The 18,911-nt window shown below is 44.3% G+C and overlaps 2 protein-coding genes across 7 annotated transcripts in view; one reads left to right on the top strand and one right to left on the bottom strand.

The window, feature by feature from the left end:
- The window catches only part of LOC121933510 (RNA binding protein fox-1 homolog 1-like), a 576,905-nt gene that overhangs the window by 510,160 nt on the left and 47,834 nt on the right, over positions 1-18,911 (bottom strand). The gene's annotated exons all lie outside the window — the stretch shown is intronic.
- SHANK1 (SH3 and multiple ankyrin repeat domains 1) overlaps positions 1-18,911 on the top strand; it is a 111,824-nt gene that overhangs the window by 90,276 nt on the left and 2,637 nt on the right. For 3 of the 6 annotated variants that reach the window (XM_042473343.1, XM_042473341.1, XM_042473340.1), the window contains exons 17-24: positions 2,781-2,916; positions 4,557-4,643; positions 6,581-6,589; positions 8,271-8,294; positions 8,522-8,578; positions 9,909-10,030; positions 11,062-11,164; positions 11,680-14,155. In XM_042473343.1, coding sequence (XP_042329277.1) covers positions 2,781-2,916; positions 4,557-4,643; positions 6,581-6,589; positions 8,271-8,294; positions 8,522-8,578; positions 9,909-10,030; positions 11,062-11,164; positions 11,680-14,155 — 3,014 coding nt within the window. Of the gene's footprint in view, positions 1-2,780; positions 2,917-4,556; positions 4,644-6,580; positions 6,590-8,270; positions 8,295-8,521; positions 8,579-9,908; positions 10,031-11,061; positions 11,165-11,679; positions 14,237-18,911 lie in introns of all 6 variants that reach the window. The other 3 variants (XR_006104529.1, XM_042473342.1, XM_042473345.1) reach the window with 3 other exon arrangements.

The raw sequence follows: 18,911 nt of genomic DNA, 5'->3' as shown, positions 1-18,911 counted from the left end.
TGGAACCCAAGTCCTTTTTAAGCATATAAAACCAGAACCAATTACAAATGTACAAAATTATCAGTAAAACCGTGCCCTATGAGGAAAGACTCAGGGAGCTGGGGATTTTTAGTCTGGAGAAGAGAAGGTTAAGAGGTGATATGATAGCCCTGTTTAAATATTTGAAGGGATGTCATATTGAGTTCTGTGGAATAGGAGCCACCACCAAGAAGTCCTTTACTCTAGTATCCACTAACTTTACAGATCTGAATGGTAGCCCAGCAAGTAGAGACTCAAACAATGATGTTAACACACAGGCTGCTTCCTAAGGTAGTTTTTCAAACAACTTGGACAAAGAGCACTGAAAACAAGCCTGGACAAGCTCCAGTGGCCAATTTTATGTCCTTGGGACCTGCCGCAGGATGCAACAGCCTGCCTATTCATGGAAGCAGAATTGTTTGGAGTTCTGTTTTGTAGGAGTAAAAACAAGGTTTGGCAGTCTGTTCCTTGTTTTAAAGAACACTCTCTGCTCCTGGAGGCCTTTAGGATTAGCAGTTCTTATTCATTGCATAGGTGAAAAGAGAACCAAGAGGAACTGGAGAAGGCTTCATGCAGCCTTGAGATTATGTGCTTCCATTCCTGGTTTAAAACTTGAAAATTCAAAGCTAGCATTTTAATTTGTGGTGAGAAATGCATCAGCACCGAATACAGCTGGTACAGGATTGGTACAATATGAGCCGAACAGCTAAACCCAGCAAGAATTGAAATGATTTGTATTGTGCCCTAGCTGAAGTTTTTGAGTCATCTTCAAAAGCAGTCCCATGTTTTTAAGAGCTCATGACAGTCTGGATGTAACCAGGGCACTCATAAATGAGACTTTGCAGATTCTCATGCCGTGCATCTTAACACAGGTAAGGTGCATGTGGACACTTAAGTGCTTCCTTGGCCAGTTGCACCGGGCTCCCACATTTTTCAGTCGGTGGGTTTTAAAACTTCACTATGGTTCCACAATTTTTCCTTATTGAAATTAGATTTTCACCATTTTACGGCTCTTTTTGAACTATTCTGAATGTTTAATGTAGAATTTCAATTGAATGGGATATATTGCAAGCATAAGTATCATTGTATCCTCTTCAGACATAACTACTACCATAATCTTCTCACCACTATGAAGGACAATGGCTCAGTGGAGCCAAGGGTTTACAGGGATGACACTGCAGGAATTTTTGATTAACCAGGGTGACATTGGCGTGTTACAGACTGCCTAAAAGCGGCGGTCTGCCGGCGCTGCTGGTTGCTCTGCGAGGGAGCCGCAGCAGCCAAACCGTGCGACTCTCGCGCGGAGCAAATAAGAAGCTCCAAAATGGCGCTTCTTCCTGCGGCGCGATTATGACGCTGCGAGGCGCCAATTGCGCACTTGTGATGTCATAAGCGCCGCGCGACGTGCAGACGCTATGCATCCAGCACATAATAATGACGGCGCCTGTGTGTATAGGGCGCCACCATTATTATGCCCCCGTCACGTGATGAGGTGAGGCCGGTGTGGACGCTAGGTCCCCGGCCAACCCCTATCACGTGATGGGGGCGCCTCAAGAGCCCGTGTGTAACGGGCCTTTGTCATCTTCTGTAACCACCCCAGCTTCCTTTTCCCTGCTAAACTTAGCTTCAATTGTAACAATAGCTAGAAGGGAAATGAACAGCTTTTCCCAGAAACAATATATGATTGTGAGCTGTTCTTGCAATGCAAAATATTTTGGATGGCTTTCTCTTTAGTAGCTATTAAGACTCACTAGCTCTACAAATGGCCTACTCTTAGTCAAGATGAAAATTGCTAGAACTGTTTGTTGACATGGATAAATACAGCTGTTTACAGTTTTGGATTCTCTTTGGGAATATTGCTGTGGAGTCTGTCACAATAAGCAACTGCACTTCAAAATTCATTGGTACAGCATTGAAGAAAATGTCTTCCTGGATTAGATGAAAGCTTCATTGGTGTGAACTTCCTGCTTCCCGCATTGACAAACAGATGTTACAGGCATGTCCACAAGTAGGACTTGAAAGCAGTAGCCTCTCTTTCTGGTGCTGTTATTCAGAGATACACTGCCTCTGAATATAGAAGCTCCGTTTTACTGGATGAACAATAGCCATTGATTCTCTGTATGTTTGTTTGATCCCCTTTGAAGCCACCAGAACCTATGCCCACCATCCCATCATGGGGCAGTGAAATTTGTCAAAGATTTATGTAATAAGTTACTTAACTTTTCTCTGTCCTGAATCTACTGCTAATCTATTTTATTAGGTGACCCCCAGCTTTTCCTTGCAGTGTTGTTGACTGGGAGAAATATGGGGATCAAAGCAGTCCAAGAACAGGAGAGAGTGAAGGAAGTGCTGGTTTTGGAAACAGCAGTACAGGTTGAGTCTCCCTTATCCAAAATGGACCAGATGTGTTTGGGAGTTTGGATTTTTTTAATTTTGGAATAATTGCATATACATAACGAGGTATCTTGAAGATGAGACCAAAATCTAAACATGAATATCATTTATGTTTTGTATATGCCTTACACGCATAGCCTAAAGGTAATTGTATACATAATATTTTAAATAATTTCGTGCATGAAACAAAGTTTCTGTACATGGAACCATCAGAAAGCAAAAGTGTCACTATCTTAGCCACCCATGAAAAAAGGTTTGGGATTTTGGAACTCTGTATAAGAGAGAGTCAACCTTGCCATGATTGCCCCCATCCTACCATTGTACTTCCCCCCATCCCACAGAAACTTAACCATAGTCCTTTACTCCAGGTAAATGGGCAGAATGTGGTGAAGGTCGGTCATCGACAAGTTGTCAACATGATCCGACAGGGTGGCAATAACTTGATGGTGAAGGTTGTGATGGTCACACGAAACCCAGAAATGGAAGAAGCCATGAGGAAGAAAGGTACTTACCACTGCTTTTTATGATAAACTACAGCAGTCTCCAGCAATAGAGATGGTAAGAGTGGAGTAGGAGGCATAAGTGCTAATCAGTGGTGCAAGTGAGTAATTTTAGACCCTGAACTTGAAGGTCTTACACCTCACCTCCCCATATACATAATACATATATTTCTTCACTTACTTCAAATGATTGTTTGCCTCTCTACACCCCTACTTTAGATTATAATGTGTATTAGTTCATTTATTGCAAAATGTGGTAAACTAGTCCTTTTCTATTTGTGGGCTCTTCTGCTCATTCCATTGAGCATCTGCTGCAGTAATGTTGGCAAGTCCTCTGTATGGAAAACATTTTTTTTTCTTTTCAAGAATTCAGGGGAACAGAATACCAGCAATAGTTGGAGGAGAGTCATCTGGGTTTGAGAAGCAGGGTATCAACCCCTCTGGAGAGGGATCAGATTATGGAGATTATCACATGGGAGAAGAAAGCATCCTTCTCCCGTGCTTAATTTGTGTTATTACCGCGATCAGGGGGAAGATTATCACACACCCGTGCATTTATCCTGTTAATACCCAATGATGGGTCCATTACTGTTTATAGATGGTAGAAGAAGGGACTAAGCATGGGTGGATGTGAAGGGACTAAGCATGGGTGGATGTGATAATCTTCTCCCCAATCTTGCTAATAACATGAATTAAGCCCAGGAAAAGAATGCTTTCCTTCCGTATGATAATCTCCTAAAGCTCAGTGATGGAGGACAGTTCCATGTTTGTGGCAGGGCAACTGCATGACAAAAAAAAGTCTAATTTGGGAACATCCTAGTAATAAGGCATATTCCCTTTTTCTCATGTTCTTAAAAACAAGATTTTTGGGAAACCTGAATTTTCCTAGAAATTAGCTGCTATTCCTAGAATAGGTATTCCTACAAAGAAATAGCACCATTCTATATATGCAAAAGTAAGTCTCATTGAGTTCAGTGATTCTTACATTGAGATAAGTGTGTACTGAATTGCTGCCTTAGAAAATGAAAAGGAAAGGGGCCTTCAGAAGTGTGTGTAAACAATACTTTTAGCCTGCAAAGTGATTAATATTACTCTTATTCAGGGGCAACTGACTTTAGCCTTTTTAAGAGGTAATTAGAATTGGCTTGAGTGTGATCGCTGATCTCTCTAATATATCAGACAGTTCTCCCATCCATTTTTTTGTACTGGCATTTTGTCCTGTTGTCCTTGCCCTAGTGGGTAGCATTGTAGCCTTCTTGGTACTGGATTACAGCTCCCATCAGCCCTCATCACCATAGCCAATGGTGAGCAATTGCTGGGGCTGCCATTCAGTGATATCTGAAGGGGCATAAGTTGCCATCCTTGCCATAGTGGGTAAAGATGTATTTTTGTGTAAACCCCTCTCCCCATTTTTTTTCTGTAGAATAATTGCTCCACAGTATTTCAGGACATTTGACTAAAAAGAGAAGTATGTATTTTATCATGCAGTAAGGAAAAAAACTGCCATTATTTTTGTTTGTCCTTTTGTGCACTAATGAACTAGTTGAGAATTTGCCCTTCTAGTCAGGGGAAGAGCTAATGCTGAAAACCAGAGGATACTGATCTGGTTTATAAAGCAAGATCCTGCTTTGTTTTTAATTGCAGCAGCAGCACCACAGCAGGCAAGACGACTGCCCCCTCCAGCCATTTCCTTGCGCTCCAAATCTATGACTTCTGAGTTGGAGGAAATGGGTAAGTTGGTGATGCATTACCATTTCCGGCCCAAAAAATGTTCAGAAATTGGCCCTCTCTGGCATAGTGGTTTGAGCACTGGACTATGACTGGAGACTTGGGTTCAGATCCCCATTCAGCCATGGAAACCCACAGGATGACCTTGGGCAAGTCATATTCTCTTAGCCTCAGGGGAAAGCAAAAGCAACACACACACCCTGAACAAATTGTGCCAAGAAAACCTCATGATATAAGTTGGAAACAACAAGCTTTGTATGAAAAATTACTCACTCCAGTGCTGGCCCTCTCATAGATGTAAGAAGACATTTTCTACAAGGGGGAAAGGGCACTGCACTGCAAAACTTGGAAATGTCACTTTTTAAAAGCTACATCTCTCATATTTACCAGCTAGCATGGCCATTGGCCATACTGGATGACAGTTTCTGAAAGTGATAGTCCAAAGAAGGAATTTTTCCAAGCTCAGCTGAAAAGTATGTTGTGACTAACAGACAGGCCAAGATACCAGTATTTGTATATTCAAATCCATACTGATTCTAGAGTGGATGCATGCATTCTTATATATCCTGTGATTTATGCTACTGCTTCTTCTCCCTGTTATCAGTTGCTTGCCAAAAGTATTTGTGGTGCTAACCTATCCTGTTCTGCAGTTCTTTTCACAATGTGAAAAAGCTAGAGGGCTGAGTCATGGGTACGCTTCTGGGGCTTGGACAGTCTTATCCTCTAATGTCTTTTCGGTTCTAGGTCTTGAGTCCAGGTTCAGACATTGAGAACTCACTTGTAAGCATCTTGTAAATATCCCCAGCAATCTCTGTGTGAGAATGTGTGCTACCGACCACCCAAGAGTAGATATACAGTTAACTTGTGAATTCCCCATACTCCCACACAAATGCTACCATAGTACCACACCATCCTGAACACACATCTAATTTTCATAGCTAAGCAGGATCAGCCTAGTTAGTATATGGATAGGAGACCACTATGAAACAAGAGGTATATCCAGGCAGGGCTGAGAAAGAATTCTGTATAGATCTCTGGAGAGCCACTGCTAGTTAAAACTGACAATTGAAATAAATGGACCAGTAGTCTACCTCAATAGAAAACAGCTGCCTGTTTTCTTGTGCATTGCCTGTGGGGACAGAAGGAGGCAAAGGGAAGAGAGAAACTAGGTACAAACAAGTGAATCCTAAAGACAACTATATATAGGGAGAATCACCACCCAACATGGCATCACCCATAATATAACCACTGATTTGGGGGTTCTGCTTATGCAAAGCTCAGGGATAGGCTATTAAAGGATGATGATGTCCAGTTTGCTCTGATCAGCCCTCAAATTAAGCAGATAAACTAGCATACTAACAACAGTATCCTGTTGCCCCTAATAAACCAGATATATATGAGCCCCTTGCTTACGAAGCATTTTTCAGGGTGACAGGCAAGGCATATTAGGCAGTGTAGGGTGATACCATCTGAAAATACAGTACCAAATACCAGTGTATAAATGCCAAAATGGTTCAGCCTATAAGTAAGACTTTTGTAATTGTGGAGACAGGCTTTTTTTTTTTAATTTAAAAAACAAACAAACCCAACAACCTCAGTTTCACTCTTTTGGCTGTGGAATACTGTAAAACAGTTTGATGGAACATTCATAAGGAAAGTCAAGACTTGCTCAAAGTTAGAATAAATTCAGAGAATTAAGCCACATTTTATTTGCATTACACATCCCAAATTATAATTTTATTGTGTTGAGTTTTAAGAGGCTGGGATGATTACAAAATTCAGAGTGCATCTTGGTAGACAAAACATAGCCCTCCCTTCCCCCTGCCTTTTTTTATTGTTATAGAATGGATGGGGAAAAGTTTGTTTGGTTCTTTTCTTTTTACATCTTCTTTCTGTCCACCCACTGCTGCCTGGGACTCTCAAAATATGACCTATCCCAGTAGAGAAAGGTGAGTTCTTGCTCCTTGACTTTCAATATTGCCCCAGTAATAAGGAAACTATAGTCTAGATTACATACACAGACATGTGTGCATACACTACTCATTTTTGTACAAAAATTGAGACACATGAGCTTATGCTCGTCCCTTTTGCATTGTTGTGAGTCAACTCTTGTGATCCTTCACTATTGGTTCTGCTGGCCAGGGTTGATGGGAATTGCAGTTGCAACAGCAACCAGAGGGCCACATCTTCTCCATCTCTAGGTTAAGAGGCTAGTGGGTTTGTTCTTAATTTTATTTTCATGCTTTATTTAACACCTAGATCATTTCAGAAGAATCTAGGCCCTCTTATGGGCTTGTTTGTGTTTACAGCACTAAGTAAGATGGTTGCTTGCCCCACATCCACAATTTCAGACAGGAATGGATGGCTTACTGGTCTCAGTCCCTTCTCTTCTCTAGCATCTTCTACCTGTTGTCATGCCCTTCCCTTTGATTCCATGGTCTAATGGAGAGGGGAGGGTTTTAAGCCTCATTCCCAACAATCTTTACCTCACAAGTGGTGATGCTAACTCTTTGTTGCTGTTGTTGTTGTTATTGTTAACTGTCTTCAAGTTCAATTCATGGTGACCCTGTGAATGGGACACCTCCAAGATACCCTATCCTCAACCACTCTGCTCAGATCCTGCAGACTCAGAGCCATATTCTCTTTGATTAAGTCTATCCATTTGGTATGCAGTCTTCCTCTCTTTCTACTGCCTTCTCCATTTCCAAGCATTATCATATTTTCTAATGAGTCATGCCTTCTCATGACATGACTGAAGTACAACAGCATCAATTTAGTTATCTTGATTTCTAGGGAGAGTTCAGACTTGATTTGTTCTAGGAGTCTTTTGTCCTTTTAGCCATCCATGGTATCTGCAGAACTCTTCTCCAGTACCACATCTCAAATGAGTTTATTTTCTTTCTGTTACCATCCATCTCTCACTTCTATACATAGTGATGGGAAATATGATGGTATGGACAATCCTAACTTTAATATTCAGTTGCCAGATATTTTCACTTCAGGATCTTGTTTAGTCCTTTCATCACTGTTCTTCCCAGTCTTCTTCTGATTTCTTGACTACAATCTCCATTATGATCAATGATTGATTCAGGGTATTGAAAATCTTTAACTATTACAATTTTTTGATTTTCTACATTGAATTCATGTAAATCATCTTTGGTGATTATTTTTGTTATTTAATGTTCAACTCTAAGCCAGCATTAGCACTTTCTTCCTTGACTTTCATTAGTAATTATTTCAACTCTTTGCCATTTTCCACCAGCAGCATGATGTCATCTGTATTTCTTAGATTGTTGATATCCCTTCCTCCAGTCTTCATTCCTTCTTCCTCTGAGTGTAAATTTGCTCTGTGTATGATATTTTCTGCATACAAGTTGAACAAGTAGGGTGATAGAATGCAGCCTTGGCTGACCCCCATTCCATTTGGGAACCATTTTGTTTCTCCGTATTCTGTTCCAACATTAGCCTCTCATCCTGAGTACAGGTTACGCATCAGGACAATCAAATGTAGTGACACACCCAATTCTTTAAGAGCAATCCATTACTTTTCATGCAGTCAGAGGCTTTGCTATAGTCTATAAAGCACATGCTAATTTCTTCCCCTCTTGCTATCTCCCTCCCATCATTCAGTTTCCCCTTGGAAGAAGAAAGCAGGTGAGTGTCTCACATTCCTCACCCCCCTCCACACACACACTGACCCACCTGCTTCTCTCTCATTGCCTCTTAACCAATCCTGCTCTGCACTCTCCCACCAACGCTCCCATCTATCACTGCCCCCCACTCCCTTGCAAGTAGCATCCCAAACCTGCCCTTCCTGATACACCATCACCAATCTCCACTCCCTGCACCCCTGTTATCCTCCCCTCCTATTGTCTCTGCAGATTATGAACCAGCGATGGGCACTGATAAGAAACGGACAGTCTATCAGATGGCTTTGAGTGAGTAAAAATGCATGTCCCCCCACAATCCTGTGACTCTGACACTAGGTAGGAGGCTGTCTTTCCATACATTTGACTGATGGATGGGTTGGTTGGTTGGCTGGTTGACCCTTTTCCATTACCTCAAAATAGAGCTCAGTACAGATAACAAACAGAACTGGAAACATTTTTTTAAAAAATGAAATCATCACAATAACCAATAAACATTAACATGCTTTTTAAAGGCATTTGATATGGAGCCTGATGCTCTTGTGATGTACTGTAAGCTGAGAATGCTCCTGATGCTTTATTACATACACCAAAGGTAAATAGTTGGGAGAAGGAGCTGCAGAATAAACATTTTACAATCTACAGGTTTGTGCAGGTCACAGAATATGGTTTTTCATTTTGTCATTTTTTGAGTGAGCAGAGCATAGAATCTTATTTTTAGTTCATTTGTCCTATAGAGGAGACATGCTTCTTCAGTATTGTATAACATGATGGGAGGTACTAGCAACCTCTAAAAATTGGATTGCCAACTCTTGATATCAAACATTTTAATTCCTAATGAAGTGTAGGGGTAGAACCCCAGCAGTTTTGGTTTTGTCATGCACAAAATGTGCCAGTGGGACACCTGTGGTTATCTGTAGCCAGCATGATAGGAGTTGTAATTCAACACCTGAACAACTACAGGTTCTCCATTCCTGTAGTATACAATATTGAGCTAGATGGACAATAACATATGGCTTCTTCATTTGTTCTTGTGATTTTGGTCTCATTCTCCAAGAATGCATACTTAGATTAACTTGTCACTCGTTAATTATCCTGGGTCTTGCATATGCACTCCATCTCCATTAATTTAAAACACAGTGGTGAACCATGGTGATTCTAGAATTTAGAGACATGGCCAGTTGGTCTGGAATATCACCATGCAAAAGGATCTTGTAGCAGTATTGAGACTGGGTGAAAGAAGCTGTAGCATAAGCTTTCGTAGACATGGTCTACTTCCTCAGATGCAGTTCACTCCATGCAGTTTATGCTACAAGATCCCTTTGCATTGTTATTCTAGCAGGAGCAGAAGTAGGAGTAGGAATAATTTAATATTAAAAGACCACACAAGGGACAGCTTGGTTTTAGCGTAATCCTATAGGCTGCATAAAGAGACCAACTAAGATTCAAGAATTCCATTTTCTGCTCAGTTCTAGACTGATCAAGAACGGCATTGCCTGAGCTTAATAGCTACAAGAAGGATGGGCTGCTCCTTATGGGGAATTATGCTATGATGACGGGGGGGGGGGGGGTCTTAGCTCTTTTATAATGAGTTTCCTCTTTTGCTTTCCCCTTGTTGCAGACAAATTGGATGAGATCTTGGCAGCAGCTCAACAGACTATCAGCGTAGGAGACGGGTGTGGAAGTGGAGGGCTTCCTTCCTTGGGAAAGTCCCGAGGCACCAAGAACTATTTCTCTGCTGAGGTAGGTTGGAGGACTATGCCTGGAAGACTCAGATAGTGATGAGTTTAAAAGAAAAAGTGCCGGGAGGAGGAGGGAATATTGCAGTAGCAGTAACCTTCCCCAATCTTGCACTTTCCTGGTATGTTGGACAACAACTCCTATCCTTATGCCCATGGGTGATGGGAGTTGTAATCCAGCACCATTGGAGAGCAATGAAGTTGGGAAAAACTAATGTTTTACCATTTTGTGAGCCGTCCTACTTTTAATCCTTTAAAACATAGGCCCGAGACACACAGGCGGAAAGCAGTGTGCTGGTGCCGATTCTAGGGTTCAGGAGCGTGCATCAACCTCATGCTCCCAAACCCTAGTCCGTAAGGATGCCACCATCATGGCAGCCTCCTGATCCCATGGGGGCCGCCATGATGATTCAAGTGTGGTGCCACATCCATACATTGGGAGAAAATCAATGGGAGTCACCCCATGAGTTACCGCACTGGGTGATGCCAACCTTTGTGATGCCACTGGTGTAGTTAGCTTGATCGTGATCTAGCTTTGAGGGTATGAGTTTTCCCTTTGTACTGTTTTCTGTTTTTCAAATCATTTTTACTTCTTCAATGACAGGGGCCCACACTGGTCCAAAACACACTGCAGAAATAATCCAGTCTGAGACAGCTTTAACTGCCCTGAATCAGTGCTAGGGAATCCTGGGAATTGTAGTTTATTAGTTTATTATGGCATGAGAGTTCTCAGACAGAGAAGGCTAAATGTCCCACAAAACTACAGTTCCCAGAATTCTCTAGCATTGAGCCAGAGCAGTTAAAATGGTCTCAAACTGGATTATTTCTGCAGTGTATTTTGCACCATAAATGCCAATAGCTGCTTCTTATTTCTCACTGATCCCATCTGGTTCCATCCACGCGCCAGCTGAATTCAGTGCTAGAAGGATATATACCATGATATGCACACTTCTTCATTCCTTTCATTTGCCCTTGATGCCTTGTTCACCTGTTCTCTGGCTTTTCTCTTTTTCTATTTCTATTTCTTTCTTTCAGCCCAGTTTTGAACAACATCGTCTTGGTCAGGCCAGCTATGAGCGCCCATCATACTTACCAACCAGTCATCCCCCAGGCATGATGCTCCGTCAGAAATCTATTGGTGAGACAGGGTCTGGGGGGAATCTAATAAGCTGTGGAATGAAGAAGAAGAGAAGGGGAATCAGATCCCCCTAAATTAAATGGGGGAACATTTTACAACTGGCTGATGTTTTGGACTACAGCTACCTTCATGCCTCCCCATCTGGCTGGGAAACTGATACAGTTTGTAGTCCAAAACATCTGGAGGGAGGCAGATGAGGAATTTCACAAATGAAGTATGGGGGGAAATGGCCACAGTCTGTTTGTTTCAAGCATTCATCATATGATGGCATGTTAGAACTAAAGAGCAACTTATTGAAGCAATAACTCTTGGGAGCAATAGCCAGGCAATAACCCATTGGTAGGAATAAATGTTTACCCATGAAATGAGTTTGCTGTGTCTGTACATTGTATTAACATTTCACAAATGTGAATCTGGAGGAGCTGAGCCAGTTTGGGAGGAGGATTGTTCTGTTGGGTAGATATTGGAGGGACAGAAGAACAATTCAGTCATGATTGTATTGCTTCCCTCTACAGGGGCTGCAGAAGATGATAAGCCCTACCTCACTCCCCCTGCCATGAAGTTTAGCCGCAGCCTTTCAGTCCCTGGTTCTGATGACATCCCACCTCCTCCGACCACTTCCCCACCTGACCCTCCATACAGCAGTACCTCTCCCTCAGCTTCCGGACGTGTTACACCCTCAGCCCGTTCGACTTTCAACCCCAGTGCCGAGGCCAAGTTATATTCAGCTTCCCTGCATCAAGATCCACCCTATGAGCCACCTCCTCGCATCCGCGACAAGATGTCCCTTTACCGCCAAGAGTCTGAGCAAGGGGCAGAAGGAGCAACTGCCCGTGGCTGGCGGGGCCACACCCCTGACCTCCGCTACTACAACCTGCCCCCACGTGCAACCAACACCGCCATGTATGTCCCCACCAAGCCCATGCGCCGCAAAGGGCCTTTGGTCAAGCAGACCAAAGTGGAAGATGAGCAGCGCCAGCAGCAACAACAACAAGGCAGCACACCCCCCTCACCCATGCAACCATCATCTTTGCAGCTCCCATCATCTGCGCCGCCTGAGAAGAGCTCTATCCCAATCCCCACCATCATCATTAAAGCTCCCTCTACTAGCAGCAGCGGGCGCAGCAGTCAAGGAAGCAGCATGGAGGCAGAGAGCCAGCCAGAACCAGTGGTGCCTGTCCCATCTCTCCAGCTCCACAACAGCATGGATTTCACCAGTCAATTTGGGGCAGCCTTGGTTGGAGCTGCCCGCCGTGATCGTGAGTGGTACAGCGAGGCTCGCCGCAAGTCTGCCCTATTCCTCTCCACTGAGCAGCCCGATGATGAGTCCCAGCAGACCCCCATGCCCCGCCTCCGCCACTCCAAATCCATCGATGAAGGCATGTTCTCCAGTGAGCCATATATCCAGCTCAACATGACTCCCAGTTTTGGTAGCAGCACTGGTGCCGGAAGCACTTCTGCTTACCTTCAGTCTCGTGCTGCTAAGACATATGGAGCCAGTACCACCAGCGCCTTCACTTCTGTGTGCTCCAGCTTCTTGCCGCAGTTTCAGCCCCATTCAACTCCTCTTATTCATCCTCTGACTGGTAAGATTTTAGATCCTGGATCCCCCTTGGGGCTGGCACTGGTAGCTCGTGAGCGGGCCTTAAAGGAGTCTCAATCCCAGCAGGAAAGCCGAGAAGACAGGCACTCACGCCCGTCCTCACCCCGATTTGGAGAGTCACCGAAAACTCCAGAATCTCCTGGCACCTCCATCCTGCGCCTCTGGGGGACGTCAGAACAGCAGCAGCATCACCACCACCAACGGCCAGCATCACCACGGAAAGAACTAGAGAGCCCCCGGCATCATTTGCCTGAGCAGCAGCAGCAGCCGCCACCACCATCTCCTGCCTCAGCCAAAGCAACACCTTGGGAGAAACGGCCTGAGGAAGGAGAGAAGCTGGAGTTGCACGTGCGTTTTGTGGAGAACTGCCGCCCAACGGAGGAGGAAGAGGAAGAGGAGGAAGGGAGCCATGAGAGTGGGAAAGTAGAGGTTGCTCCTGCACCAATGGAGCGGGTAGCCGAAGAAAATGGGCTTCCACTATTGGTACTGCCTCCGCCAGCCCCTTCCATCGATGTTGATGATGAGTTTGTCTTCACGGAGCCACTCCCACCACCCCTCGAGTTCTCTAATAGCTTTGATAAGCCTGAGTCTCCACCTAAAGGGGCAAATGACCTGCCCACAGCAGTGGCCCCTCCAGCTGCTCCCTCTGCCCCCACCACCTTAGACTCCACAGCCTCCAGCTTGACATCCTACGACAGTGAGGTAGCCACCCTAACACAGGCTGGGACCACTGAAACCAAGGAAGCCCCTCACGTCAACTTTTCTTCTGTTGTCTCATCCATTGCCATTCCTGCAGCGGAGGCTCCAGAAGCTGTGACAGACTCAGGGATCGAGGAGGTGGATAGCCGAAGCAGCAGTGACCACCACTTGGAGACCATCAGTAGCGTATCCACCCTGTCCAGCATGTCTGGGGAAGGCACAGAGCTCCTGGACACCTACATCACCTATTTGGATGGGCAAGCTTTTGGGGGAAGTAGCAGCGTGGGAGGAGGAGGGGGTAGCAGTGGTGGTAGTGGTGGAAGCACCACAGACAAGAACCCACTGCAGACAAAACTGCGCTCCCGGCCCTTCCCAGGCCGGTTGCCAGGGGCTACCCCCACCAGCTCCACCATCTCAGTTTCTGCATGTACTGAAAACATGTTTGCCCTCACGCCTGCTCCACCCTACCACCAGCAGCCAGCAGCCCCTGAGCCAGGCAAAGACCTGCCACAGAAATCTCCGCTGCCCTGGGAGGAACCCAAGGCCTCCCCCATGTCAACCATGAAGGCCAGCATCATCAGCGAGTTGAGCACCAAGCTGCAGCAGATGGGCGGGGTATCATGGTCACGGCCGCCAGACGCAGTGGCTCCCTTCAGCTCTGAGCGGCCCAGTTCCCTACAGAGGCAAAGGTACTAGGCGGCTGGAGCAGGAGGAGGAACAGGAGCAGGAAGCAGGAAGCCAGCCCCGTGCATGCTGCATCTCGTGTTTCAGTTGGGTTTGTCTCCTTTTCTCATTCTCCCGTCAATGCTTGGCTTTTCTTTTTTAATGGTTTTATTTATTTATTTATTACCACCATTACATCATTTGGTGTGCTTGCAGGCACAGGGCAAAGGAACCACCTCATATGTCTCATTCTGTTGGGGGAGATGCACTCACAGTGCTTCCTTGTGCATATGCTTGCTATATCTCTGGCTTACAGATGTGTGCACAAACTGATTGTTGCCTGTTGTTCTTATGTCCATCCAGAATATAAATTAACCACTGTAGGCACACACATTGCCCATTGTGTTGCAGAGTCATGCAGTCTCATACATGTTTTGAAGCCTCTCTGCATGCCCGTGTGTGCATTGCACAACCAGGATATACCTAGTCCCTTGTGTTGTGTGTATAGACTCAAAAAACATTCATACAAGTATTTTCAGGGTGGTAACTGGTTGAACATAGAACTTCTATGTGCTAAAGCTCTTAAAGAGTCAAAAGAGTATTTTGAAACTCACATAGATTGGCCAGAAACCCACTGATAAATGCCTCAGGGAGAATGCACTTAGTGAGAGTCCCCTGCTGCAGACGTGCATTTTAAAGGTGTGCATTTGAGTCTTGTAACATATGAGCAACTCAGCAAAACTGGTAGGGAACTTCCTACACAGATTCTCAGCTGTCTCCTGTTGGAGGCGTCATGAGAACCTGTGTTCTTCACAAAGCATGGAAGCATTTTGGGTTTTGATCCCTTTTTAGCTTCTCATTTTCAGGGAAATCCCTCCTGATGTCAAAATGTCATTTCATGTACCTGTGACATACATCCTGGCTCTTTGGATCCCTGACTATTTCTGTAGCTGGAGGTGCCATCATGTTTTATTGTTGATGTAGATGAAGATGGTAGTTGATGAATGGGACTTGTCCCCAGTAAAATCAGGGGCTCTTTCACACTACACAACTATATTATAATATTATGAAATTGCCTTAACAGCGATGGATGCATCCTATAGAATCCCGGTGGTTGTTGTTTGGTGATGCATGTACCCTTCCCTAAACTGCAGACCCCAGGAGCTCATAGGATGTTGCCGTAGCAGTTAGAGTGGAACCACAGTGCTATAATTATGTAGTGTGAAAGTGCACCAGATCTGCAGAACATTTTGATCCAGAAAGTTGACTTGAGTACTCCATTTTTAATTGCAAAGAGGCATTGCATCCTGGTTGGGTGTGTGTGTGTGTGTGTGTGTAGATAAGAGGGATGAGTTTTCCCATCTTGGGAGCGATCTTAGGGATGGGCAAATCTGTCAGTTTTGTTTTCTCCTACATCCAGATTTCAGAAGTTTGGAAAATGAACTGAAACAAAATTCCCATCCCTAATCTAACCCAACAGTGTTCCCACAGTGGTCAACTAGGTGCCCCTGTGAAGCTGCCAAGCAAGTCATAAGGACAAGAACACCCTCTCTCCCAGTTGTGTTTCCCAGTAAAATGTATTCAGAAGTACACTGCCTTTGAGACTGGAGAAAATACACTGTCAAAATTACTAGTAGCAACTGACAGTCCTATTCTCCTGTGTCTGTGAATTTCCCCTATGAAACTGTCCACCTTACCACTACATCTTGTGGTAACAAATTCCACAGCTTAACTGTGTATGGTTTGAAATAGTACTTCCTTTGATCTGCCCTGAGCCCTTTCCAACAGACATGGCTGCTGAGAAAACAGTGTTTGTCATGAAACTCCTAAATTGTGCAAGGCTGCAGAGTGCATTTGTGGGTGTGCTCCATTTAGTCAGGGACTGGAAGGTCCAGCTCCAAGTTTTGGGGTACCATGGTGCAAGGTGGTCTCCATGCCCCCTTCCTTTCTGAGCTATCAGTGCCCACTAAACTGATCTCTCTGCCCCATCCACATCACTGCACCTAACTGAGCAAGCTGATTAGGTGGTAAAGGGTTGGAAAGGCCCTAGATTGATGATAGCTAGGTTTTCTTTAAATACATCTTGAAGCCTGCAGATGCTAGTTTCAGTGGGAGGAGTTTTGGCTTTCAGGCTGTTAAGGGCATGGTGTGTTAGTCTCAGAGGCTTTGCAATCGAATTGCCTGCTCTTCTTCCAACATCTACATTTGTATCACGGAATCTGCAATGCCTGGTTCATCTCCTTTCTTGCTGAGGTTGCTTCCTTATAAACACTTACTCCTCTTCCACAACTTCCAGAATGGGTCAAGATGGTCACGATGCATTAAATACTGCATGTGTATATGTACCAATGTGAGCATACATGTACTGTGGGTCTTCAGCCCCCCTTCCATTCCCAATGCAGTCACATTGCTGAGTTTTATTTGCTACATTTTGTCATTCATCTGCAGTCACATTGTGCTGGGAGAATTTATTGCAGTTTCTCCAATGACTTCCTTTCTGAGCAAAGAAAAGAAGCAAGGCAGGTTATCTTTGGAGAGACTGCCAGGGTGGCAGGTCTTCTGCATTTTCTGAGAAGAGCTGGTTCCTTACTGGGATGTATCTTGTTTTGAGGAGGAAGGAGATCAGAGACTGACAAAAAGTCTGCCAAGCTCTACAGGAAGAGACATAACTTCTCAGCTCTTTGAGAAGATGGAGATGGTTGTTTGGTAGCATAGATTATGCACTGGCTTAGAGAAAAAGTAGCCATTGGTAGATGTGAAAACAAAGTGTTTCTGAACTGGTGCAGATTAAGAAGGAGGGTTTTTGCAATCCCCTCATCCCACCCCTCACTGGTAACTATTTCAGTATCACTTTCCCAACGTAGTTTAGTTTTATTTAATCCATCCATTCTAACAGACTCACAGTGGAACCCTGCAGTTTCCTTTGGCTGGAAATTGCAGTTGCAATTTGCGGTGTGCATGCCTCAAGAAAGAGCCATAGAGGTTCCATTGGTAGTGCACATTTCAGAGAAAAGAACACTGTCTGAACAGACAGGCCAAATGAAGCAGCTTCAGGCTACTTTGGAGGTGTGTTGTTCAAATGATGCACACATCCTAAGAGGCTAAAAGCTGCGCCCAAGTGGCAGTTTGGTCCTAAGGACTGGAGCACAGCTTCAGTGCGGCTTCCGGCCTCTTAGAATGAGTGTGTCATTTAAACAGCATGCCTCCAAAATGGCCTGAAGCTGCTTCATTTGGCCTGTCTGTTCAGACACAATGTTTGAGAAGAAGAAAGGCATTTCAAGACAGTGTCCTTTTCTCTGAAATGTGTGTGTGTTTTATGAAAATGAATATGTTTGGAGGAGAGATACAACTCTTCCCTCCTTTTGCGGGGGCTTTTTATACTACATTGTTGTTAGTGCTATGATTCTACTTTAACTGCTATGGCTGCTTCCTTTAGAATCTTGGCATTTCTAGTTTGGTGAGAAACTAGAATTCTCTTTGGCTGGAAATTCTAAATTCCATTCCCTAAACTGCAAATCCCTGGATTCCTTAGGATGCAGCCTTGGCAGTTGAAGTGGAACCATATGGCTATAACTGTTTAGCATGAAAGGGCCCTTAATCATCCTAGGGCCTGAATTGATCCCCAGGAGGGTCAGTTCAATAAATGCTGGTTTTGATGAAGGCTCAGATCTCTGAAAGAGGGTTAGCAAATGTGAGATAAACCTGGAATGGTGTTCCATCTGGCATGTCTCCAATTCTCAAGACACTCCTGGCATGAGACTGTTTTTTAAAATCCTTTCTCCCACTATCCATTAGTACACTGGCAAAAGTTTTGATCCCCCACAACCTTTTGTTCCTTTCCGGATGTTGCTTTTTCCTGGTTGCCCCAACCTGTTCTGATAGAAACCAAAGCAATGAGGAAATTAAAAATTCCATCCAAGGATTGTGTGCCTGATAGCGTTAAAACATGCTTCCTGTTGAATTACTTGAGTTCTGTACTGGAGGTCTCTCCCACTTTCATGAAGAACCGTGGAACAGATGTTCTAAAGCAGCAGTGAGCAGCTAGCCAAGGTCCAAAGGCCACACACGCACCTTCCACCAGACCTCAGAAGGCTAAACACAACCCTTACTGGAGATAAAAGGGGGAAAGTTGTTGTGCTTTGATTTGATTTGATTTTTTCCCAGAACCTGGAGAAGCAATTTTTGAACCAGTAGACACCATTTTCTGTTTTATTTCCTGGTTATAAAATGGTCTTGCCTGGGTTTGAAACAGCTGACTCCCATGTCCCTTAAGGGGTGCAGGGAGAACTTTTTTTTTGGGGGGGGGCACATTTTAATTTTTTTATTTTTTAAATGAGAGATATGGGACTGTGAAAAATTGCCTGGGGAGGCAGTCTGCACATCATGGAGTATACTTTCCTCACCCCTGTTCTAAAGATTGGTTTTCATACTTCATTTTTCTTTGTGGCATTTCTAACATAATTTGCTCCATGGATCCCCTCTCCCTGAAATCCTAGAAAGACTTCCATGTTATCTGTAGATGCTGCTGGCAGTGACTGTCACTGGCAGGATGACTCACATGGAAACCACACATGCATGGAGAGCTGCCATAGAGAAGTTGCTTTTGTCATGGATAGGGCAAGAGGTAGACCAGCTTTCCCTGATTTGGTGTCCTCCAGGGAAAATGAGAACTATAATTCAACCCATCTGGTGAATGCCAGGTTGGGCAAGACTGACATAGATTGTAATATAATCTTCAGGTTCTCTTTTCTTCCAAAGATGATTGAGAAAAACCCATTGGGT

This window comes from Sceloporus undulatus, chromosome 6 (assembly GCF_019175285.1).
Source record: "Sceloporus undulatus isolate JIND9_A2432 ecotype Alabama chromosome 6, SceUnd_v1.1, whole genome shotgun sequence".
Lineage (NCBI taxonomy): Eukaryota > Metazoa > Chordata > Lepidosauria > Squamata > Phrynosomatidae > Sceloporus > Sceloporus undulatus.
Note: the sequence above shows the minus strand (reverse complement) of the source record. Positions and strands in the feature narration are given on the sequence as shown.